The sequence below is a fragment of the Ceratotherium simum genome, chromosome 3, assembly GCF_057802395.1.
Source record: "Ceratotherium simum simum isolate JZ-2026a chromosome 3, ASM5780239v1, whole genome shotgun sequence".
NCBI lineage: Eukaryota > Metazoa > Chordata > Mammalia > Perissodactyla > Rhinocerotidae > Ceratotherium > Ceratotherium simum.
Window position 1 is genome coordinate 31,661,441 of NC_141902.1, and position 25,756 is coordinate 31,687,196.

Consider the following 25,756-nt stretch of genomic DNA (forward strand, 5'->3'; position numbering starts at 1 on the left):
ATTTTCACATCCGGAAGCGAGGTGCTGGATCCACTATGAGGATCCACCAAAAAATTGTGAAGCCAGTTCTATCAGCTTTAGTCCACCAAACACCTCCACACTGATAAGAAAGGTAAAGAATTCATCTGGAGACAACTGTCAGGGAGCAAGGGATGGGTTCTCCCATCTGACGTCAAATGACGAGGGCTTTAAGCAACTACAGTGCTCAGAAGCTTGCAGGTGTCCCCTGGAATTTAGTGAGAAACACATTTGCCTGATAATAGAGCAGAGAGAAAGAGAGGGCCTCATGGGAAAAAGCTGTCTTTCTATTCAGGCTGGGGCCTGGACTGTGCTCCTGGAAGGCTAGATAGACACTCCATGAACGAGCCAGCTGTCAGCCATCTTGAAAGGAATTACGGCCAGAAAGGCAAATGACTGAGCAGAGATCAGAAGCGCAGGGGCTGGGGGAGGTGGGAAGCCTGTGCAGGGGGAGGGAGAATACGGAGGGAGTTCGGCGTCAGCCAGAAGGGAGCAGCCAGCACAGGTGGTAAAGCCTGTGTCTAAGGAACTGCAGTCAGAGGCTCCCAGCCTAAGGCTCTCCAAGAAAACTACAAAAGGGCCCCAGAAGAGAAAGAGGCACAATTCTGCAACTGCTACACAAAGGTCGACGCCACATGACAGCTGTGCCAACTCCATAAGAGGTGTCCTTCCCCTAGTCATCTCCCCCCTGGGCTCAACTCTACAGGGGTCTGAGAAAGGAGCTGGTGAACTGGGGAGGAGCCCAACCAACAGGGACAAGAGAGAGGCCTCAAATTGCAAGCTGGAGTGGGGGAGGGCTCAAACATCAACTGGAGACAAATCGGGAGTTTTTATACTCAAATAGATGAAACTTTTAAATTACTAACAAGATTGTTGTTGTTATTAAAGGGAGTAATGAAAGCTACACGATCTGCCTAAGAACTTTTCCAGGGCCAGAAATCCAGAGCACGGATCTGGAGGGGTAGAAGGAGAAACAACAAAGTTACACCTACCTAGTCTAATTCTTTTAATAAATCTGTTATCTGGCACTTTATTTTTTAAATCCTTCTTATCATAAACGAGGAATTTCCAATTAGAATGTAAATCTCTCTTCTCTAGGTGTATTCTTCCCTGTTGCTTGGGTTCCATTGAATCTCCCAGCATTACAAAAAATATTAAATTTAAAATAAAAAGATAATTTAAGAATTGAGTTTATTAAAATTAGTTTTTCTTTATCCTCAGATTTTTCTCTACATTAATGGATTTTAAAAATGAATTTCATTAATCAATTTAATCTCTTCCACTAAAACACTTGTATCATCTTCTGGGGTTCTTCCTATAACTCAGACATTCCATCAGCTCTCAAAGAAGGTTTTTTTCTTCCTAAAATAATTACAGTAAGTGACTGTGTCTTTAGATTTCTCCACCGCAGAGATGAGCAATAGTTTTAGTAATAGCCGCCTGGGAGTAGTGAAGTCTGTGATGTGTAGAGGAATTTTTTATTTACTTGACTAATTTTGAAAACAAAGCAAATTGTATTGAAAAATCCCCACTAGCATTTTCAATTTCATCTTCTGAGACTTGTGTATTCTTGCTTGCCAATTTGCAGAAGAGATGAGAATACCTATTGCAAATTCCCAGATTTGAAAGACTGAGCCATGAATAAAAAATACAGTAAAAATCAAGACAAAGCTTTACTGTGCTCAGAAAGGATGACTAGATTTCCTTACTCATAGCTTACTAGTACACATGTGAAGTCACTTTCATCTTATTTACCAGATGTCTCATTACCCTTATCTGCTATTGAGTCCCTCCCCGAGAGTTGGGGAAGTGTTCCAAAGAAAAAAAGGATACAGGCTGTGGTTAACAGGAGAAGGAATTAGCAAGCTTTTGTTGACCTGAATTCAACTCATAAGTCATATTCATAATTGCATCTTTAGTCCATATCACTAAGAAGGGAGAACAATTTGAATTATGTATGTTCCCACATTCATATTTCTTTCTGGCCAGTGTTTGATGAAAGCCCACGGCAATCCAGCCAGTGCTCATCATGTTCTTCTCAGAAGTATATTTATCTCAGCAATAATTTCCACAGCATTGACCACAGCAAGCCTGAAATAGCTAAGCTGTTGGTTACCTGAATTTTAGCCAAGTCTGGTGGACACCAACAGAAAACAAACAACCACCACAAATACCAACCGTCTTTGGTGATTGTTGTTTTTGTAAATTAGAAAGGACTGGTAAAAGAGTTATGTAAGATGATTAAATAGATCTCTGGGGAGTTTAACTGCAGCCATAAAATAAATTCTATTACAGTGACTAATTCATCAATTTTCTACAAAACAAAAAGTAGCACCCAAATTTCACTCTGCACTGTGGCTTCTGTGTAACGTTCTCCATGTGGTTCATGCCATGATGCCATTGTGCAGGGTGAGACTACCTTTTAATAAGAGCTTCCTGGCATCTGAGTAACAGCCTTTTGGGTGGGCTCCCAGGTACACAAGCCTCATCCCCAATTCTGTCCTATAACAAATAAGGTTTTTTTTTTTTTTTGATAGCAATTTTTTTTTTTCGTGAGGAAGATCAGCCCTGAGCTAACATCCATGCTAATCCTCCTCTTTTTGCTGAGGAAGACCGCCTCTGAGCTAACATCTATTGCCAATCCTCCTCCTTTTTTTTTTCCCCAAAGCCCCAGTAGATAGTTGTATGTCATAGTTGCACATCCTTCTAGTTGCTGTATGTGGGACGCGGTCTCAGCATGGCCGGAGAAGCGGTGCGTCGGTGCACGCCCAGGATCCGAACCCGGGCCGCCAGTAGCAGAGCGTGCGCACTTAACTACTAAGCCACGGCCCACAAATAAGGTTGTTTTACATTGAAGTCCTGCTATACTAACCGTATCATTCATACACAAACCACACTGAGAAGAAAACTAAGGAGGCACATTTATAATAGTTAGAAAAGAGACTGCATATTGATTTGTGGATTTTGTTAGTAATTACTCCTGCTGCGTTTGACTTCACTGTGGGTTAATCTAATTGAAAAAGATTTTACTCTTTGATGACTGCTGGCAGGGACATCCTACTCAGGTGTTTTTAACAATATAGTTTGTAATTATAAAAATAATTGTAGGGTCACAAAATCAAGACTATAACTTCAGTAAAGATCGTTAAATAGGAGGAAATAGGGCAGTAAAAAAGAAATCTAATTTAGAAGCCCCACAGAAGTTAAAAATAAGAGAAAATTTCTGAATGCTTCTATGATGGGAGAATAATCTTTCTCTTGATGGGCATAACCTTGTACCTTGCTGGAAGAGACACTATAAAACCAGGCAAGTATTCTACTATATTGGGTGAAAACAATACTTTCTTTTCAATTTTATTATTAAGCACATTTATTTCCAAGAAGATACTTTAATTAACTTGGAATTAATATCCTGGTTTCTCTTTCCAGTTTTGCAAAACTCAACTACAGTAGTATAGAGAAGAACTGCTGGGTTTCGGCACCAAATCATACTTTACCAGTTGATGTAAGAGTGAGTATTGGTGTATTGATCCCATTTGCTCATAAGTGAAAATAAAGCAATTGGCTGCTCTCCAACAATGACCAGCGCTGACCCTGACCAAAGACATCACGTGATGGACTGGACGAACTTCAGTCAAAGTATTTCCCAAGCACACAGGCGACTGTGATTCCAGCTCTCCTCAGATCATATCATATTCTGAGGACCAAAGACAGGAACATGTCAGAGGTGACATTTTCCTGATAGAAAGGGGGCTTCAGAGACATCAAGCCCCCTGGCACCACTCTTCAGCTTACCACTTGTTCAGTTGCTATAAACAAGAAGCTCTCATATCTAAGGTGTTAACTTTTCAAGTCAACACATCTAGACCCTTCCGTTTCTTAAGTTCTCTTAGCAGTTGTGCCTTATAAATGGGTTAGAACATCTCATTTTTCCTGTCTTAGAACTTTGCTTGCTTCTCTTTCCCCTGTGCACCGAGAAGGCTGCGTGATCTGCTGACCTAGACACAAGATGCTAGAAACATCTTCTACGTGTGGATACCTTTCAGTCACCCAATCTTCACCCGCTAGCTGCTGTTCTTTGTCAACAGAAGATTTAAAAAATCCCCACCAAAAAAAAAAAAAAAATATTCACGCACTCAAAAATCCTATCTCATTGCTCAAGGGAGACTGGATGGGTGAGTTAATGATTAAAAATCATTATGCAGCATGCAAGATCAGATGTACTGTTTTCTAAACACAGACTGCTCAGAAAAGTCCCTTAGCGAGCAGACTGGAAAAGACTCCTTCTCAAGAGATCTGACTCTAGCTAAGCAGTTCTCGCAGATGAGATGCTTGGGAAGTAGGTGTACTTTCTTTGAAAATAAGCAAAACCCAGTGAGTGGGATGTGGTCAGAACAAAGAAGGGAAGGGGACTGATGCTAATGACCAAGGCTATTAACTACCTAGGCAAATGCGGTCCTGGGAACCGACTGCTCAGAGTGACCCTGTTTCTCCAGAGAAGACACTGAGTCAACAGGTGGATGACCCAAATGATGTATTTAGATTTCTACCCATTCTCTTTATTCCCAGGGAATAGAGTGGGGAAGAGGTACAGCGGGGCTTACCCTGGTGTTCCCCCTGACTGCCAGAGGGTCTGTGCTCCAATCAGTTGTCTTTGTGCTTAGAGTGTCTCTTTCAAGAATGCTTCTGTTTTCTACATGATCCTTATGAGTGTCAATGAGGAATGATATGTTACACTGCACTTAAAAAGGGAGAATTGGGATGAAATTCGCATGGAAATTCCTCAGCATGGAGAAACCCAGATAAAGAACTCTCTACTCTTTAGAATATAGTCCCTGGGGCTGTTGTAAGATTCTCTGGCTTGAATCTGTGATGGGTAGATTTGCACCCTAGTGAAGTTTTACTATAGTGGGTCTCCATTTGTTACAAGAGTCTCAAACAATGATAATGTTTAATTTCAATATATTACATCCATCCACATGAGTATGTTTATAAATATGCATGTCTATGTATGTGTGTGTGTATGTACGTGTATACTGTGTTACTACGTATGTCTGCAACATACTTTACTGTATACCATGAATGTTTGCTTACCTGTGTCCAATTCCAAAGGTTGAATATCATTTCTAAAGGATAATTCTTTATTCCTAAATAGTTTATTTAATTGAAACAGAACCAAATTTTTATCTTCTCTTAGAAAACTTATGAACATGTCTTGGTTTATCCATCCACATGATGTGCTGAGGCCTGTCACAGTGGTGTCACTCTGGAAATCCCAGCACTTGGATGCTTGGAGCTCTGAGATGGTTTCTTTGTGGTCCCAGCTCTAAGCATCTGCTCTGCACAACTCTTCTCCTCTCATGGCCCTTTCCAATGGCTTCCATGGAAACTAGCGTGGTCCTAACTGCATTGACTCCAGTTCTCCACTCAATTGACTGTGATCTCCCTAACACGTAGGGATCAAGAATGGCCAAAATTTTGGGAAAGAAGAATTATAATGGGGTCTTGCCTTACAGATGTTAAAATACATTGTCCGACTAAAATAATTAATACAGCATCAAACTGGTACAAGGAAAAGGGCAGAGCAATGAACACAACAGGTAGCCGTAGTCTGTAGAAAAACAGCATGCATAGTACAAGCCCAATTTAATGTAAAATTTTTGAGATGTATAAATAAAAAGGTAACATGATTATCCCTAGGCAGTATGACTATGGGTTCTTGGTATTTTCTTTGATTTGCATTACTTCCGTAAAAAGGAAAAACAAAAAATTATAGGAAAAAAAAACTAAGCATAAAAAGGTAAATCACAAATTGGGAAAAATATTTGAAACCAATAAGACAATAGTTTAACAGCCTTAATATATAAAAGATTACCCCCAAAATTAATACCAGAAAGGCAGAGAACACAAAATTAACAACAATATTGGGTTGAAATAATACATAGGAACGACAAGCATAAAAAATGCTTCTCCATATCGATAATCAAATAAATAGAAAATATTAAAACTTTAAGATACAATTTTCTCATATTGGCAAAGACTAAAAATAATCAATAGCAGTAAAAATTAATGAGAATCCTATCAGTTGAGTATTCCCATATGTTGCTGTAAATGATACTACAGGTTCAAACTCTTTATCTGAAATACTTGTAGATGTGTTTCAGACAGCGAAGTTCATTAGATTTTAAAAAAGAAAGAGGGTGCATGTATATGTATCTATTAAACAGAATATGGTATATATTAAACCTCCAGCCAAGTGAGGGGCTATACCCCATAATTAAACACATTAATATTTCTGCAGTTAAACATGGAAATGGTCACAAGAAGCAGAATAAATGAAAGACTACAAACAGTCTCATTTCTGTTGATGACAGCTTTTGCTGCAAAATGAGTTCAGGCCAGATCACGCTGTGAAATGAGTTATGAACAAATTTATGGTTTTCAGAGCTTTTTAGATTTTGGAATTGTTGATCATGAATTCTGCGCTATTCATAACATCTTCCTGAAAATCTATTTCGCCACATTATTATAAATTTAGACTTTAAAAAGTTTATACCTTCTGACCTACTTCTAGGAGGAACTAAACAGAAATGCAGAGTTATGCTCAAGGATGTTCATAATAATTTTATTTATAACAATAAAAATGGAATCAGCATGAAAGTCTAAAAACAAAGTAATGGCTATATTATGGGATGGCTAAATAAAAGGTTATTATATGGCCATAAAAAATCGTAAGGAAGATATTTAATGACTCAGAAAAAGGCTCATTACTTATTGTTGAATGAAAAATGATCAAGGCATAAAGCTTCATATTCAGTGTGAGGCCAATTAAAAACATACATATATTGGGCTGCTTCGGTGGCCCAGGGTTTGACAAGTGGGTGCGGACCGACACACCACTTGTCAAGCTATGCTGTGGCAGGCATCCCACATATAAAGTAGAGGAAGGCTGGCGCAGATATTAGCCCAAGGACAATCTTCCTCAGCAGAAAGAGGAGGATTGGAAACAGATGTTAGCTCAGGGATACTCTTCCTCACAAAAAAAATAAATAAATAAAAAATAAAAAAATAAAAACATACATATATTTATAAAATAGAAGACTTGGAGAAAATACACCAAGTTATTAATAGAGGTTATAGCTAAACATTGGGATCATGGGTGACATTGTCTTATTTATAACTGTAGCTTACAAACATTTTATAATAAGCATGTAATACTTTTTATAATTATTAAGGTAATTTTCTACGTGGGATTTATATTTTTCATCTTACTGCTTATCTGAAGACATTACATAATCCCTGGCAGGAGGTCTGTGTTCGACAAGTATATATGGAATGAATGACTCTGGGTTGCTCTGCCCCTTTCACCGTCACTTTCTTGGGGGAGTTTGGCTCATGGTGCTGAAGCTCAGAAGGAGATTACCATGCTCCCCAGCTCATAGGAGTGGTGGGGAGGTGGGGGAACAGCTACTCTCCATGAAATCACAGCCATAACTTACTTGACACCTGCTGAAAAGCTCACCACAGGGAAGAAGAGCCCATCTGTGTTGAAGTTCTCAAACATCCCCTGCACAGGCTGCCCGTTGATGCGGAAAGAGATGCTGGGCACTCCGAGGTCGAGGCAGCAGCTCACCACGTCATCCAATCTCAGGAGGTGCTGGTTGATGGAGGCCACGGCTCTGGGTATCCGGCCTGGTGAGCAAAGAACAGGAAGAAGGCATGTGGGACTCTGCAGGAAATGCTCACAGGCCACCAGTGGGAGGTGGGGAGGTCTGATGGCACACAGGAGGTCCGGATATGCTTCTGCATTTGAAATGCAACTTTGCTTTCTTTCCCCGTGTGAGATGAGCAACAAGAAATGATTTCCTAGGCTGGTGAGTGGGCAGCCTGAGATGAGATGAGTCTCAGAGGAAACACTCAAGCTGCCAGAAATGAGAAGAAACAAGAATTCAATCTGCTCCATGTGTGCTCAGATTCTGGCCTGGCATCTGAAATAACAGACAAACTGCCTTTGCTGGGCATGGGTCCTAGAGTGAGGTGTGTATGTACGTGTGTGTGTGTGTGTTCACAGGTGCCCAAAGATCTTGCTCTCTTCTATTTCCTCTAAACAATCTTCTGGCGAGCTTATCTGCTGTAAGCCTAATAATTAGTTTCTGGAGTTACAAAAACAAAAGTAATAATAATAATAGTATTTATTGTGGGTTACAATGTGTCAGGCACTCTTCCAATCACTCTACATGGAATAATTCATTCCAAACTCACAATCACCCCACGACATTGTTATTTTCACTTGACAAATGAGGAAACTTGAGTCCACGAGGTAAGTGACTTGCCCAAGGTCACACAGTTAGGAAGTGACAGAGCCAGGACTCAAGCCCAGGGAGTCTGGCTCTAGAAACACCCTTTACTGCCTGTTGAGTGGTACATAGGACATCAATCGTTTCATCAAAATCAAATAGGAATAATAATGGTACCTTACAAACAACTCCTGACAGCATCGTTGTGGGCATCACTGTACCCACTTTTCAGATGTAGAAGCTGAGCCTCTAGTAAAATCACAGGTCCAGGTTCATGTAGCAGGTAAAGACTTGGGATTTAAAGTCAGCCCTCTGTGACTCCAAGACACCTCTCCACACCCACTCCCATTCCATCTTATCACAGAGCACTTGGGAGGACAGACATCGTGTTTAAATGTGGGTGCAGGACACTTCCAAATCATTTGGAGCCATGAAAGCCCTCACGGGGTAGAGCTACGGCCGCTTTAGCACTGGACGCGGGAGCCATCAAAGTGAAGAACAGCAAGGCCATCTGCCATGAAACTGTGCAGCACAGTTCGCTTGTTTGTTTTAAAGGATTTTGTTTCTTCAGACAGGCAGGAAAACACACCGTCAGTTATACCCTGTATAGGTGACTTCTCTTGTTGTTGCGTATCTGTTTCATGAGATGCTCTGTCACTTCCTGGCCTAACTTAGCGAGAAACTCACCTCTCAGTTTATATGTCAAACCATCCTATTCTGAAAGTTCTCAAAGTAAATTATCATAACCACTCCCCCCACCCCCCTATCAGGTTTACAGTTCTGTTGGGAAGACAGCAATGAATGGGCAGAAGTTGGGTATTAAAGTGAGGTTTCAGGCAAAAAAATTTATAAAATTTATCTTATTTCTTGATTACAGAAGTAATACACATTCATTATAAATGTTCATCGTATATATGGAAAAGTATACACAGGGAAAACACGTAACTCAGAAAATGCTTCTAGGGGCTGGGCCGGTTGTGTAGCGGTTAAGTTCGCACGCTCCGCTGCGGCGCCCCGGGGTTCACAGTTTCGGATGCCGGGCGCGCACCGACGCACCGCTTGTCAAGCCAGTGCGTCAAGCCATGCCGTGGTGGTGTCTGATATAAAGTGGAGGAAGACGGGCACGGATGTTAGCCCAGGGCCAATCTTCCTCAGCAAAAAGAGGAGGATTGGCAGTGGATGTTAGCTCAGGGCTAATCTTCCTCACCAAAAAAAAAAATTTTCTATTCTTTCCTATAAATATACACTTCTCATCTAAACTGGGATATCATAGGTTTAGTAACTTGTTTTTTCTACTTATCACATGACAAACATTTTATTGTATAATGAAATAGCCATTAGAAACTGGATTTTAATGGCTTCATAATATGCCATGAAAAGGCAATTAAAAAAAAAATCTCCTTATGATGGGTGAGTTGTTTATAAATTGTGTACATATATCTATGCTACGTAATATTTCTAATGTCCACGTAGAAACTATTTCGTTTTCATTATTTAATGTTTTCAGTGGTTACTGCTATTCTAATAACAGATTTTAAAATAAGTAGTGGATTTTAAAATAGGGAAACCACTACATTTCCCTTAATAAAAAAAATATATTAGATACCTCTTTATGGTTTTTTGGGGTAATTGAGAAAACCATATTGTATTCCCCCCTACCCTTCCACAAACAGTAATGAGGCTCTACACTGTGCCGAACACTGTGCTTGAGACTGGGGATCTAAGACAGAAGACCCAGCTCCTGCCCATAAGAAGTCCATAGTCTGGTGGGAAATAAACATGCAAATAAAGAATTACAGTTCACTATAAGTGTTGGAATGAAGGAGGTGCCTTCTTGAGGTAGAGGATGTCAAGTTGGCTTGGGGGCGTGGGACAAGTTGACTTGAAGAATGAAAGTTTCACTAGAAAAATGAGAAAGAAAAGAACATTCCAGACAAAGGAATAGCTTATGCAAAAGGAGAGTATGACATATTTGCAGAATGGCTAGAGTCTGGTGAAGCTGGAATGTGCAGCCGGGGAAGGCTGGGATTGATGGGGGCTTGATGAGGAGACGTGGTGGGCATAAAGCTCGACTAGAACACAGAACCTGGACCACCTGCACCGCAACAGTGCAACAATACATCATACACTCAGTGCACACTGGCAAATTAGCCTGGCACGGCCTCAGGATCTGTTTGTGTAACTTTATACGTTGTTTGATGACTGAGAATGAGGAACACGTTCCTCATTCTAGGACCTACAGTCAACATTATTTAAAACAAAACAAATTTAAGCCAAACTCGAAGTGTATGTAGGTTTGACACTTTCCAATTTATCCATTTGAGGAGATTGAATACTCTTAGCTCTTTTCACGGAGTTTAGAGACCCAGGTCCCAGAATCGTTTCTTCCTGATCATATTCAAGGCTGTTATGAAAAGAATCTATGATATTGAAACTCAGCAAACCTTACTATAATTGTCTCATTCTTAAGATTTCTTATCTTCCCATTAAAAATCAATCTTTCCGGCTTCAATTGTTTCTTTTTCAATTAGTTTAACTTCTGGAAAATATTACTGTAGTCATTTGAACAAATCCCAAGAGATTTTTGTGAATCTGGGAAACCAGGCAATAATTGGAAATGCTAAGTATCTAAATTCTTACTGGATAAAAATACAAATTAGAAGGATCTTCACCTTTCTGAGACTTGTATCAACTAGGACAAAACTGATAGTTTGAATTGTGACTCCCAGGCCCTCTCTTCCCACCGTCTCAGAGTTCACTGTTGGCTTCTATGCCAGTCTGAGCCTCGGCCGGTTAAGATGAAGAGCAGCTTTCATGAGGGATGCTCTTCATCTATAGCAGTGCTTTGATGCCATCACAGGCCGAGCTCTGAGCTTTATTTAGCCTCAATACGCCAGAGTTTCCAAGTGCCTTCCTGAGGAACGATGTCTGGGAGACTCTCTTCTGTTTGGCTCGCTCTCTTGGTTGAAAACCACTACCAGGACAAGCAGTTATGTCCTTGTGGTGAATGACACTGCCTTTTCCTTCCTTACTCTAAGAAAATGGGCGCCAAATAGAAGTTGCTGTGGGAACACTTGCTAAGATCATCTATAGGCGAATTGAAATCATAGTCTGAGCCTATTTTTAAAACATACACACTAGAGAGTACAGAGTTGGGACCAATATTATCTAGAAACTAAAGGGAGACTGTTGATTTTCACTGGATAGGAAACATATACTTAGCAAGTATTTAGAGTAATGTAATGGGAAGTCTATTTGAATAAAAGAGTCCATTTCATATAATATTCAGGTTGTAAAAGGTCATCTGATAAGGTATATCTAGTTTTAATGTGAGTAGTGTGAAGATTTTGAAACTAGAAAACCACAGAATTGTGAGATTGCTTTTGTACGCTCTGTTTTATAAATCCGTTTCCATCTAGAGGAAGCTCTAGCCTAGTGAGGGCTTTCAAGGCTCCAAATGACTCAGAAGGGTCCTGCACCCTCATTTAAACAAGATACTTAAGTCTTTCCAATTGCTCTGTGATGAGGTGGCATGCGGGGTGGGGGTGGGGGTGGGAGTGGGGAGTGGGGAGTGGGGAGTGGTTTTGGAGTCTCAGAGGGATGAGTTCAAATCCTAAGTCTTTATCTGCTACATGAACCTAGACTTGTGATGTTACTAGAAAATCAGCTTCTACGTCTATAAAATGGGTATAGTAACGCTCACAGTGATGCTATCCAGAGTTGTTTGTAAGGTACCATTGTTATTCCTATGATCATTTCTATGATTTTGATGAAACAAATGACTGATGTCCTGAGCACCACTCAAGAGGTAGTACAGGGGTGTTTCTAGAGCCAGACTCCCCGGGCTTGAGTCCTGGCTCTGTCGCTTCCTGTATGACCTTGGGCAAGTCACTTACCTTTGTGGACTCAAGTTTGCTCATCTCTCAAATGAAAATAATAATGTCGTGGGGTGGTTGTGAGTTTTGAATGAATTATTCCATGAAGAGCGCCTGACACTTTGTAACCCACAATAAACGCCATTATTAGTATTTTTGTTTTTGTAACTCCAGAAACTTTAACTACTAGGCTAACAGTAGATAATATTCCTACAGTGTTCTGGCAAGCTTACATCTTTTGTAATATTAGGAAGAAATAACAATATGGAGGATTGGAGCTGAGTCTAGAAAGTGATTTGAAAAATCACTATATTGAGTTATTGAAATCAATAAATCCCTTTATTGAAAAATAGTTCTCAAAAATAGTTACTTTCAAATATCTTTAACTTATTTGACCCTTTTAGAACAACCAAGAGAAATGAGATACTGTAGAAAGGCAAAGCAAAGTTGTTCTAGAGAGTTTTTCTAAATTGCCTCAACTGCTTTTCAAGATATTAGGAACTCTGAGTAATCCTAGAGACCACCCACTGAGACAGGCAGGGAAGTCCCGTGGCCTCCGCTGGTCTGAAGAAACCTCCCCTGACTTAGAGGCTCAGCCCCACCTGAAGGAAGCTCAGAAAGGCCATTCCAAACCTAGCATTTTAAGATAAAGGAAAAAGCCACTTTATCCTATGCGGCACATCTTCAAATTAACCCAAGGATATTTTACTGTGGGATTTAGTCTCTTCTGATGAGTAATGTAGGCGACTGGAAACACTGATGCTCAGCATTTCCATCGCCCCAGACACCGCAAAGTTTGGCATTATAACATAAACACAAACACTTAGGCATTTGGAAAGAGAGAAGACCCCAATACATAAAAAAGCTGGTGTTCTACAGCTACTCCTTGGGTCCTCTCCACAGGGCACTGGGGTTGGAGAGGTCTGAGTCACAGTGGGATGTGTTCCGATAGATGAACCAATACTCTGGGACTCATCTCAGTAGCAAGACAGGTAAAGACCCCCTCATACAAATTTGACTGCAGAGCTAAATGATCTTGATGAGAAGTCACAACAAATCAGGAAACACAAATTTATTTCATTCATTCATTTCTCGTATCTCTTATCTCTTGGGAAAGTGAGTTCCTCTACTTATTCCAATTCCTCAAGGGAAACAGTTGTTAAAAGGGAAGAACAGCTGTGATTGTCTCCTGTGAAACTGCTCCCCAGCCAGTAACATACTACAGGCTGCTCTGAGCCAAATTCACCCCCAACTGCAGTTCTGGAAGGCTACATGAAGGCTATGTCAGGAAAGGGAAGGTGATGCCACGCCAAGAAAAGAGCCATTCCTCCAAAAAGAGAATCACAGTGGCTGAGCTGACTCAGGACTCTCTAGGGAGGGTGGGGCAAGGTTGAGACTGGGCATATTTCTACAGCTGATGCTTGAAAGTGACTTCATAGGCTTCGGTGACTAAAAAGACCTATTAAGGCTGCCCTCTCCCTACACAGAGAAAAAGCTCATTCAGACTCCCAGGATGTCACTTTGAAACTTCCTTTCCCATTCAACATGGAACCTGGGATCTTTATTCCCTTCTGATGAGACTGTTGTCATGGTCTCCAGTGAGGTACCCAGAAATCTGGACTTGGTCTTACAGTGGACTTCACAGACAATGAGGGAAGGGAAATCATATTTACTGAGTATCTAGTGTGTGTCAAGAAGTTCAGCTCCCTTATCTCACTTAAATTTCATAAGAGCCTTATGTCATCTTCATTTTATCAGAAGAAAACGAGTCTCTGAGACGTTAAGTAATTTGCCCAGTGTCAAAAACCCAGTAGGTGGAGGAGTTGGGATTCATAATCAGGCATAACTCCAAAGTCACGCTGTTTCTTCTCGACTTTTTCCATTGACAGAGCATTAGGGGCACTGCGATTCTTTCCAAGGACTGCAGCATGTACTGTGCATTAAAGACCAGTTCAAGGCGGTGGCTTAATTTATGCACGTAGTAGATAAGTTTAAAGTTAATGGTCCTGGGCATTTACATCCCAAGGAAAAGGAAAAAAATGTCAGGACCAATTTGGAATTTGTCTTCTAGCCACCTTCCATTCCCTCCTATAGTAGGTAAGTCAGAGTGTCATTTCCATTTCATTTCTTCAGCAGACAATTACCCTTTCATCAGATAGTCTGAAATTCACTGCTGTCCTGGTGGGAGTCATTAACAGAAACCTTATTTCTTCAGTTGAAGCACACACTGACATATTTACCTGCAGTGCCTTCTGCAAGATAGATGTTCCCTGTGTGCTTGTTGGAGAACTCAGAATGATGCCCAGGCCCAAGGAAGATTTGTGTTTTAGTGAGCACGAAAGGTTTAAATCTTGTAGACATCAGTTTCTCCACATCTTATCAGGTGCTGAGGACTGACGGCTGGAGTCCCCTGACTGCACCTATATGGCATTATATTACTAAGTGTGGGTAATGTTCAGAGAGCCACAATCAGCTTTTGAAAAGCTGAGTCTCAAGCCCCCTTCCCCTATCTTCAATCATAAGATCCATTGCTAGTGATGACTGGTGTGGGTCGGCACATCCAGCTTCCTAGTCTTTAGAAGAGATAGGACAAGAGGGATGAGGGGAGCACTGCACACGCCTGTGCACTGTCTGCTCCTGGAATGATACTCAATTAGACAGACGTTCAGGTCCTGAAATGCACAGATGGTAGTCCTTGCTGGACACACGATGAGTGGGTTCTTTGCCTCCTGACTCACTGATGTACTCATTTCTCAAATTTTGCAGATACCCTAAGTGTCCCGTGCAGTGCTGCAAAGTCTGGAAAAGACTGAGGTAATTTTTCCCTTTGAGAATGGTTAGTTCTCTTTGAAACAAGGGTCCACTTTGCTTCATCCAAGGGTCTAGGTGTACTGCCTATTTCTGTAACCAATCCCCAGGCAGACTTCTCTTCAGGTGCAGCCTGGGATCTAGAGAACACTCTTGGGATATGGTGACAAGATGGTGAGAGATGAGCAGCAATCAGCAGGCAGTGGGGTAATGACTTTTCTCAAATCAATCCTATTCATTCCCTCACGGATGCGACCCTACCACACCCAGGAGCTGTAGATGTGCACGAGCATAATGATTCTTTCTTCTCAAATCACATCCCAGAGATAGCTTTCTAGATCCTAATGACATCTGATGATAACCTAAGCTTAAGGTGACTACTGTATAGCCACAGAGCCAGTGGCCCCACCATGGCACTCTGAGAACCAGGAAGGGAAGATCCACTACCACCCCCCAAGAAGACAGAATTAGAGAAGGTTAAGATCGGAGGATAAGAGAACAAGACGAGACTCTCACTCACTCTAACCCATCATCCTGCCATTTTGCATCTGCTTTTGTCTGTACCATGTTGCCTCTGGGACACACAAAACATGGACAGAGACCTTCTCTTTCTTCCTACAAATGACCCAGGATAAATAAGTATATAAACAAGTTTACCCCATTCCTAAAAGTTTAAAAATGTTTACACTGAATGTGAAACAGTACAAAAAATTTTAAGAAACATATTGGCCAATTGAAAATAAAGACCAACTGTAAGAAGCATGTCATCAGGATCTGAGCTAACGGTTTTAGACTGAAGGCTAAGGGAAGATGGAAAACGGATGGGTAGCTCCCAGTTAGAAAAGAAAATATATAGGTTTGTCTTGTAGAGACAAACTACTTTCCCTCATATTGGATTTAAGAAAGAATGTGTGTCATGGTGCCTTACGTAAGAGGCACGCAGCACAATGCTTACGTAAGGGATTTCTATGAGGGACACAATGTCTCCAATTGCAGCCTTACAAAAGATACAGATAAGATGTGTTGTGGACAACAGACAGGAGAGGCAGAGCTTTTGTTCTGGGTGAAATCTTGAGAGTTAGTCTTGTATTTTCACTCAGGCAGAAGCCAACCAATTCTTCCACAGGCACAGGCCATGGACATGCTTGGGCAAAACTTCAATGTTTATCTCAAAAAAGGAAGCTTTGGATTCTTTTTAAGAGATGAGCATCTATCATGTGTCAGGTACAGATCCAGACATTTTATAAAGTGTATCATGAAGCAACATGCTCCATTGACAAGATGACGGACTTGTAGTCAGATCTGGATTCTTCCCAGTGTGATTGTGAATATACTACTTGAGCATCTTTATGACTCAGTTTCCAAGTCTGTAACATAAGGTTAATATTATGTAGCTTAAGAGGGCATTGTTTGGATAAAATGAGAGGAAAAAACGTACAAAAGGTATGTAGCTCACTGCCCAGTAAATAAATGCTGAGTCTCCTTCTCCTTCCCTTATTTGACAATCCTGTGCAATAAGGATTGCACAGATACAGACACTGAGCTTGAGAAAGTTAAGTGATCCGTATTGGGTCATGCAGCTAGAAGAGCCCAAGCCATGGTTTCAATGTAGGAAGTCTCATTTCAGATCCGATGCCTTCCCACCTAACCATCTAATTAGTTGAGACTCTTGAGTCTATATCATTTCAACAGAATGTGACCATTTCAGCTTGAACAATTTGAGTCTCAATCATCCCCAGTGAGAGATAAGGGGCCAAGCTTTGGCAAGGTACTCACCTGACCAAAGGTGAAGCCCATCGAAGCCATAGGAGTACAGGTCATCGCCAACACCGTTGCCTCCCCATCCTTCTCCACCTCCAGGGTATGGAGCATAGCCTGAGGAAGAGGCCCAGCCCACCCGCAGGTGTGTGGGCTCTGCTGTTAGGAAGGGGTCCACCTGGTCGATAATTAGCTCGAAGTACCACTTCTTGTACTGCGCTGAGCCCTCAGCGACTCCCAGAAAGATGTTTGGTCGAATACTGAAATTAAACATGGGACATGTGGCATCTATAGACTCTTAAGAAGTGAGAAAGCAGGTTGAACCAGACCTTAGGAAGCACTGGCTCAATTAAACCAAGAGCAACAGCATTTTGTGTTTTTCGTATTGTTCTAAAGTAGAAAAAGCTTTGAGCCTTCAACATTTGATCAAGTTCTTAGGTGTCAGGAGGTGTCAGGACAACATTAATTCCATTATAAAATATAAAGGATGTCTTTTTAAGTATTCCATTCAAGGCAACCAACATTTATTGAGTGCCAACCATGGGTAAAGACACTGAAAACATCATACAGAGTTGCTTGACTACAAACCTTTGTTTCTTTCTGTAAGTGAAAGAAATTATTTACTTGAGTTCTGCTGATAAATTCGTTAAGCACCCCATTTTCATAACAGCAGCTTTATCATCTAAGCATTAATAATAATAATGGCCTCTTGAAAGCATTAAGAAGTCATGATTAGAAATAAGTCAGACAGAGAAAGACAAATACTACATGATATCACTTATATGTGGAATGTAAAAAAAAAAATGTTGAACTCATAGAAACAGAGTAGAAAAGTAGTTGCCAGGGCCTGGGAAGGCAGGCGGGACATGGGGAGAGGTTGGTCAAAGGGTATAAATTTTCACTTATAAGATGAATAAGGTTTGAGGATCTAATGTATAACATGGTGACTATAGTGATAACACTGTATTGTATGACTGAGATTTGCAAAGAGAGTAGAACGTAAATGTTTTCACCAAAAAAAAAAAAAGGTAAATAGGTGAGGTGATGGATGTGTTCATTAACTCGATGGGGGAATCCTTTCACAATGCATATATATATCAAATCATCAAGTTGTATACTTTAAATATCTTACAATTCTGTTTGTCCATTATATCCCAATAAAGCTGAAAAAAAAATAAAATTCAACCTAGATGACAGAAAAAGGCGGAGTGGAGAGAAGTCACTGTTAGGCAACGTTGCTAAGGGCCGGAGGTTTTAATGTACTCAGCAGAATGGTTAAAAGCTTGGGACAAACCATGTGGAGGTTTTCTGGCTAGAATCCTCTTCTTAGAGGTCTACTGTTCCGGGCTTGGGCTGGGTTCCATTTTGGGTGGGCAGGGAAAAACCAGGCTGGCACCAAGAAGATAGAAAGTTTGGGTGGAAGGCTTGGGTCTGTGGGCTGCTCTACACTAAAGAGGGGAAGTTCTTTTCTCACACTGTAGATTAGGGTGTGGGCCTAGGTGGAACGGCGCTGAAGAACCTCAGGCCTGCCTAGTCCAGGCCTGGTGGGTTCACACGACTCACGTGTGGCTGCATGGGTGGACTAGCAGGATGGGGTTCTGCAGGCACCCATGCTCTTCATCCAGGCCTTCACAGATGGTCCTGGGGTAGTGGCCAGGTATAGAGGATACAAGAAACCATGGTATCAACATGGGACATCTATTCTATAAGAGATTTTCAGAAAAAAAATTTGGGATATCAAAATAAAAATGAATATGTTATGAAGAAGGTACAAGATCTGCATTAATGTGTAAGAAAAAACATGGTAGGCTACTTCAGGGCAAATTCTTCAGCCCTCAGGGAGTACATGTACTCCCCCCTTGGCCATGTCAGGGGAAAAGCTTGACAAATTCTGCTACAGCGTTGGAGTACGAGGCCGTAAAGAAGTACACATTTGCCTGGTCTCGTCATATGTGCCTGCATTGCCATGGAAATGATGGATGGGCAGCTTTGGAGTTCAGATCAGCCGTCTTCCTTTCCTGTCTGGAGACAGGATGGGCACTTTGGAATGATGGTGGTGGCCTTACCTTGTCACGTCGTTAATCAGCCGTGTCTGCAGGAGCAGGTTTCTCCGGGGCAGCAAGTTGTCACAGATCAGATTCTGATTGGCTCTCACTGCAACTCCATTGCAGAGACAGAGGGAGCACAGCACATCCAGAACCTGCAGCAGGACATACCCACCAAACTTTAGCACCTCCAGGAGGGCATGGTGGGCAGGACCTGATAGCCACGACATGTGAAGGAAGTGGGCCTTGTGAAGGGTCAAGGAGGTGACAGGTTGGAGGACCTCTTCTGAGTCAAGGAAGGTGCATCTCCCTTTCCAGGCCCATGAGTGAGTGATGCCCCCGAGCCTGCTGCTTCTTGGGAAAATGGAGCTGGGCTCCTTTCTAGGCCCCCTGCCCCAGTCTTGTGACCCTTCCCTCCAAACTATGCATGTCACCTCTGGTCATTGCTTTGTTGAAGTGGGTAAGAGTCTGACCTCTGGAGTCTATGATAATATCCCAGCCACGGCCAGGGCCAGGACCAGGGTGAGATAAAGCACCCAGGGCACAAAATCCAGGCACAACTCTCTCTGTCGGAGTCATGCATGAGCAGGGGGAGGACTAGAAGGCCCTCCATTGGCCTCAAGCTGAAGCTTGTGCTCCCCGCCGGCCTTGACGGCCTCTGCACCAGGATCAGTAGGCACTGCACAGTTCTCCATGAAAGGCACTCAGATCCCATTTGGCTAAGGTCGCTAGCATGTAGCAGGTGGGAACCTCATGTGGGAGGGGCAGAGGTGACAGCAGGGTGGCTTCTGGTTCTTGGGTCTCTTGCTGTGATATCATCAAAACTCGCTAGAATACCCTTATATTCCTAGAAATCCATATTCAAAAACATGTCACCTGCTCTCCTTCTCCCCTCTAGAGTGAAGGTAAACCTACAAGAGCCCAGCTGACCCCTTCATATATAAACCAGTCACTAAGCCGCTTACTTCCAGCTGTCTGGGAAGTGGGAACAGCCGCTGGCTGCCTTCACTGCGTGCTGGCCTCTCATCTGCCCTGTCTCATTGTGCTGCATCCTCTTTCATTCAGATTCTGTGTTCCTATCACGGTAGAACAAACTGTGCCGGGCCAGGCACTGCTCTCCCCTCTCCCCTACCCAGAAGAATGTGCAAACAGCAGTCGATAAATAATAGCCAGGATTGTTGCAGGCTGCACTGGCAGGGAGGAGGCAGCGACAATTCAGTCTTTCAAAGTGGCCACAGAAGACTCGATGCTTAGTGGGGTTGGATGGCTTCAGGTTGTTGATGGCATTTGTATCCATAATTCTCACAAACCAATTTTCTACCTGACTCCCTGAATGTCAACTTTGTTCCAGATAAATACAAAGCACATTTATGGGACAAGCAGAAAAGAATCCCAAAGGCGGTTTTATGGAGGACTCTTACCATTATCACTCCATGAAACATATCGACTACGGAACTGGAAATCCAGAAGATAATTTCTCACTCTAAGAAAAGAGCCATAGATGGCCAGGAAATTAAATACTTATCCTCCAGCCTATCACACATTTTCATCGGTTTGCCTTGGAATGAAGGCTGTAGGAGCCTCGCTGGTACAGCCAGAGGAAGGCAGAGCTTAATCCACATACAATAGGAACCGCAGGGAGAACAAGTGCCCTCTAAAAAGTACACAGCCCAGTAGTGTAGTGCCTCACCTATAAATAAATGGTGCCATAAAGAATCACACTGGCATGGTTCAGGCTTTGTTTTAGAAGGTATTTCTTTGGGTAAAATGGAGGAATGAGGTCAAACTTCCTAAAAAAAGTTTAAACGGGTTCTGTTGAAAGTAAAGGGAATGTAGACAGAGCCAGCCTACTATGGGGGACACACAGGCATTGTGCCTAGAGGTCATCTTACTTTAATGGAGACAGAGTATCTCAGCCACCTCTGGGATGCATGGCTGGCTGCGGCAGGTACTGCCAAGTGGTCACCAGACTCAATTTCCTCGTCCTAAGCACACACACAGGCTACACTTCCCAGCCTCTGTTGTAGTTATGTGGGGTCATGTGACTGAGTTTAGGCCAATGGAAAGTGGGTGGACACTTCCAGGCCTGGCCTCGGGAAACCTCCTGCACAGTCCTCCCTGCATTCTCTCTCTCCAGCTGGATGTAGCGATCCAAGGAAGGATTACAAAGCCCAAGGGTCTCCTTACTCCAAGTGTGATCCAGCAGCGCTGGTAACACCTAGGAACCTGCTAGAGTCCAGATATTCAGACCCTCACCTCCCCTAGACAGATCAGATCAGATCTTTCATTTAAACACATGCCCAGGAGATTCATAAGCAAATTACAGTCTGTGAAGCCCTGCTGTGGGGTCTGGTGGAGACACTAGATGGAAGGAACCTGTGAATGACCAAACAGAATGGAGCCCTCCTACTGACTGGCCTCAGACTGTGGGTAATGTGAGCAAAAACAAACCTTCACTGTGAGAATCTGGGATTGTCTGTCACGAGAGTTCGGCTCCTCTAATCTGTACACTGGCCCAACTTGAGAATTTCCCTGGCCCATTCTGTGCAGTTCATTCGCCTCTGGTTGTAAGCATTTTCATCACTGACACCATATTTCAATCAAGATCCCTTTTTTTGCTTTTATTTCCACTAGTCTCTACCCCAAACACAGGCTTATATGGGAATTCTCCTTTAAAGATAAAAATTACCTATTGCATATCCATGGAAACATCACTTGGATGTTGCATTTTGTCCTCAACTTTTATCTATAAAAACAACTTTATAAAAAAATGCTAAATGTACTTATTCTGTGATTTTTATATCAAGTCCTATATTTGAAAAATGAGTGCTTTACAGCCCCCGAGGACCAGATTTTATTCTCCCTGTAGATGTGAACTGGGTGTTGGGAACGTTTCTATATCACCATGGCTGCCTGGGAGCTCAGAGCTGACTTTATGGGGCTATTGTAGCAACCGTGTGGGGGTTAATGGTGTGCTTGCTGGGCTCTCTCTCCCCACCAACCCAGGCCAAACATTCAATTCTGTTTATATTTTCTCGGGACCAATGATATTACTATTTTATCATATATTTTTCTCCTAGGTGGCTCCAAATCCTTGTGAAACAAAGAAGATAATAAAAAATATTTACCTGTGACATCGCTGAAAAGGTTTTGAGTGAGGTTGGTTGGGCGGGCAAGTAAAATGGGCGTATTTTATTATTATTAGATGTTTGCTCCACAGGAAAATTAGAGGGTGACTGTTATAATTTTTAACAATTGTTCTCTATACTAAACAATAAAATCAGTGCTACTAACATCGTAAATGTAAGTGTGTTTCTTAAGACCAATAAGCCATCTGTTGGATGAGACAAGTCCTGTACCTATATGTGAGCTTCCCTCCATTCAAAATGAGATGAGATGGGAGGGGATTCTGGCTCCACTCATTCATTTCTTTTATTTATTTATTTCATCATCAACAAACATGTATTAAATGTGTGCTACGTATAACATATGAGCTTGGCACTATGGGGATTACAAAGATGGTCCCTGCCAGGAAGGAGTCTGTGAGAGAAATATACATATGAACATAACTACAATGAAAAGCAGAGTGGACCACATGTAACAGAGTGTGAGTCATCTAATGATCAAGGAGAGGAGACCACATCCAACTGGAATCAGAAAAGCTTCATGGAGGGAGTGGCATGTGAACTAAGTTTTTAAGGGCAGATAGAATTTTGATGGGTCCTGGAAAAAGAGGAAGTGAGGAGATGCTGAGGGGTCAGCAAGAGCTGAGTCACCGAGAGGTCAAGGGGCACAGTGCATTCAGAAGATGGGGAGTGGGCGGTGCACCCCACTTCTGTCCTTTTCACTCCAGAGATTGTATGCTTTCCCTCTAACTTTTTGCCCTCAGATTTGACCAGGCTTTAGATGAGAGGCAATGCTTTCCATGGTAGGGAGAGAGCTAACAACTGAAAAATCTTGGAGAGGGCGGGGAGGTACACCTGCCACTACTGTACATACTCTCCGTTCTAAGCACGTGATTGGAGGGGGCATGGAACAGAAATGGGTCTCTCAAACCCACCACATGTACAAACCTTTTTTAAAAGAAAAAGGTCATGACCCTGAAGATCACCTTCATGGACCCATAGAGACCCTCAAACTCCAGTTGAGAAACACTAACTTATTGTATGAAAATGCTTTCTGATTGCAAATTTTTCAGTGCACAGAGTTTTGTATTTAGATAATTATAAAATAAGAACACAAAATGAACCGTATTCTCACACAACATGTGGGCCCTGAAGAACACGTTCACAGACTACAGCTTGAGAAACACAGGAAAGAACATTAAACGTTGAGTTGGGAGACCTAAATTCTCGTCCTCGTCTGTCATTAATTAGCTGTGTGGCCTCTGGCAAACGTGTAAACATTTCAGAGCCCATTCTAGGCCTTGTTTCTGCCTCTATCAGGTGGAAATCAATAAGAATGCTATTTCATGGGGTCATAACAAGGACTAAAAAAATACATGTGAACACTGAGGACAGCAGCTGGCATTTGTCAAAGGCAAAATAAATCATCATCATCATCATCATCATCATCATTATTACTGTCACCATTGTTGGAGGAGTTGTGAGGTGCCTTATGCAAAATATAAAATTCTGTATATTTTGAATCGCTGTCTTTATAGAAAACTAAGTGAATGGGACAGAGACACCAACCTAGGACTTGGAAAAACAGAGCAGCCTTGATAGGAAAACATTACCTTGTTATTTTCTAAGCCAAGGTAAAGTGTCACAATGGAAGTCTGGCCTAAACTCAGCACATTCTCTACAAAGCTACCACAAATACACCTGGTGATGATTTGAGACCAGGTTTCTCTTTGAAAATAAAAGTTATCCAATTGAATAATCTCTAAGGGAGGACCTGAATTCATGGCAAGCCAGCCTTTATCCAGAAATCTATCAAAAGACAAAAGAGGATATCTTTGAGGGGACTCTTTATGGACCAAGATCACGTTGCCTGAACTTTTACAACATTGCCAGAATTTCTCAAACAGAATTTCTTGGCGCTAGAATATTAAAGACTATCTGCTAGCACACTCAGATAACATAGCAGACCAGGTATCGATTACTAGCAAAGTACCTCAACTTCGTAGGCCTCAGTTTTCTCAACTGTGAGATGGGCAGAATAATCCTCAAGTTGCCGCCAAGCGACATCCATTAAATGCTTGGCGGCTTTTGACTGAAGGAAGCCATAACAAAGCTGGTTATACATTAAGTGTGTTACGTGGTGTGATCATAAAGAACCCCTGGGACAATGACACGAGAGCAGCTTTCCTGTCAAAGGACTCCTCTTTTGAGCTATCTGCACGTAGTTCATGGCTCAGACCATGTGTTACTTGAGTGCTTATCAATTATTCTTATTACACTTTGCAGACAGGAAGGAACATGTTGGAACATAGAGGAGCTGGAGCCTCATGCCTGCTTTTGATTTACTATATTTGGGAAAGCAATTACAGACCGCACGTATTTCTTTCTATCCTTTGCCAAGCAATTTTGCAGATGCTAAGGACCACGGCTTTTTTTTTTTCTAAAGAAGACACATATTGTCTAAGCAATGCAGCAGAGGCTTGCTCTCTTGGACCCCCTGAGATATGTCTCAAAGTGCAGCACCTCCAAATGACTGTGAGCAGACAGGGCCAGTGACCAAACTGAGTTCTTTCCTCTCTGCAGGAGCCCAGCTGCTGTCCCTCATGTCCAATCACACCATCTGCTCTTGAAATACACCCCCTCAGCTCTGGAGTACCTGCCTGCTCACTAATTAATCAGTGCAGCAACCCCCATGTGTGGGGCAGAGGGTGAAGGGTCAGGATAAAATGTATTTTAATACACTTTCCCCATAAATCATTGCATCCTGGAGATACAATTTCATAAAAATAGAGATGTTAGAACTATAAGAGACCTCAAAATATTGACACGTCTAGCATTCCACTTTGGTAAGTGAGGTGGCATTGTCCCCACTTTACAGATGAAACAATTGAGGCACAAAGTCACATGCCTGTTTTGTACCAAAGGGAGAGACCTGCAGCTTCAGTCTTCTTGGTTGCTCATGCAGATTCATTTACTTTACTTGCTTTGACTCACGGTAAATCTGATTTCATTTAATAACCATGTGCCAAGACTTTCTACACTATTTTTATCTAATTTCTGTATACCTTCTTTCTACAGCTTGGTATTAGCTGTTTCACTACTAAGCTCCTAGACCCTCGGGTGGCAGCGAGTCCTGCAACTGGTCTTGTATGGAGCCCAGCTGAGTGTCTCATACAGTCAGCTGTGTGTTAAGGGCTAATGATGACGAGCATGTCTTGGGAAGCTGGTGGAAACCAATGGAGACCATCCAAGATCCAGTGTGATTGTCTAGCTTGGAGTATGCTCCTAGGCAAGGAGGAGTCTTTCAGAATCTTAGTTTCCCAAGGTTTTTGTTTTAAATCAAAGCCAAGAAAGAGAGTAGTCAACGCACTCAATAGCACACGATGGTTATTAAGTGGCGGGGAGGGGGAAAGCCTGGTAAAGTCACTCACTGTTTGGGTTCTTCTCTCCACACTCACCTTGTGATTCCGTCCGTGCTTATCCAACAGGGAGATGATGGACTTGATGTGGCCCTCTGCTATCAGATTTAAGGCTTCTGGGCTTTCAATCAGGATGCAGTGCAAAACTTCCAAGATACCTACATGAAAGCCACAAAAATCATTTGGATATTGAATAACCTGCAGAACTGATTATAATTTAGAAAGCTGAAAGTGAAAAGACCATCCTGAGGGGACAGAATATGATCGATTCTTTGACTCTATTAAATATTTCCAGCCAGAAGAAAGATGCGGTCATCTCTGGTAGACTTCAGGAGCATCTGGGGGCCAACTAGTCTGTAATTGAGAGTCAGTTTTATTCAGCACTAACTCAATCTCCCTCCTGGACAAAGA

At 42.1% G+C, this 25,756-nt stretch overlaps 1 protein-coding gene across 1 annotated transcript in view; it reads right to left on the reverse strand.

The window, feature by feature from the left end:
• Positions 1–25,756, reverse strand: part of RYR3 (ryanodine receptor 3) — a 269,878-nt gene that overhangs the window by 207,391 nt on the left and 36,731 nt on the right. The window contains 4 exon segments of the mRNA XM_087429068.1: positions 7,518–7,710; positions 16,775–17,016; positions 18,823–18,956; positions 25,385–25,503. Coding sequence (XP_087285194.1) covers positions 7,518–7,710; positions 16,775–17,016; positions 18,823–18,956; positions 25,385–25,503 — 688 coding nt within the window.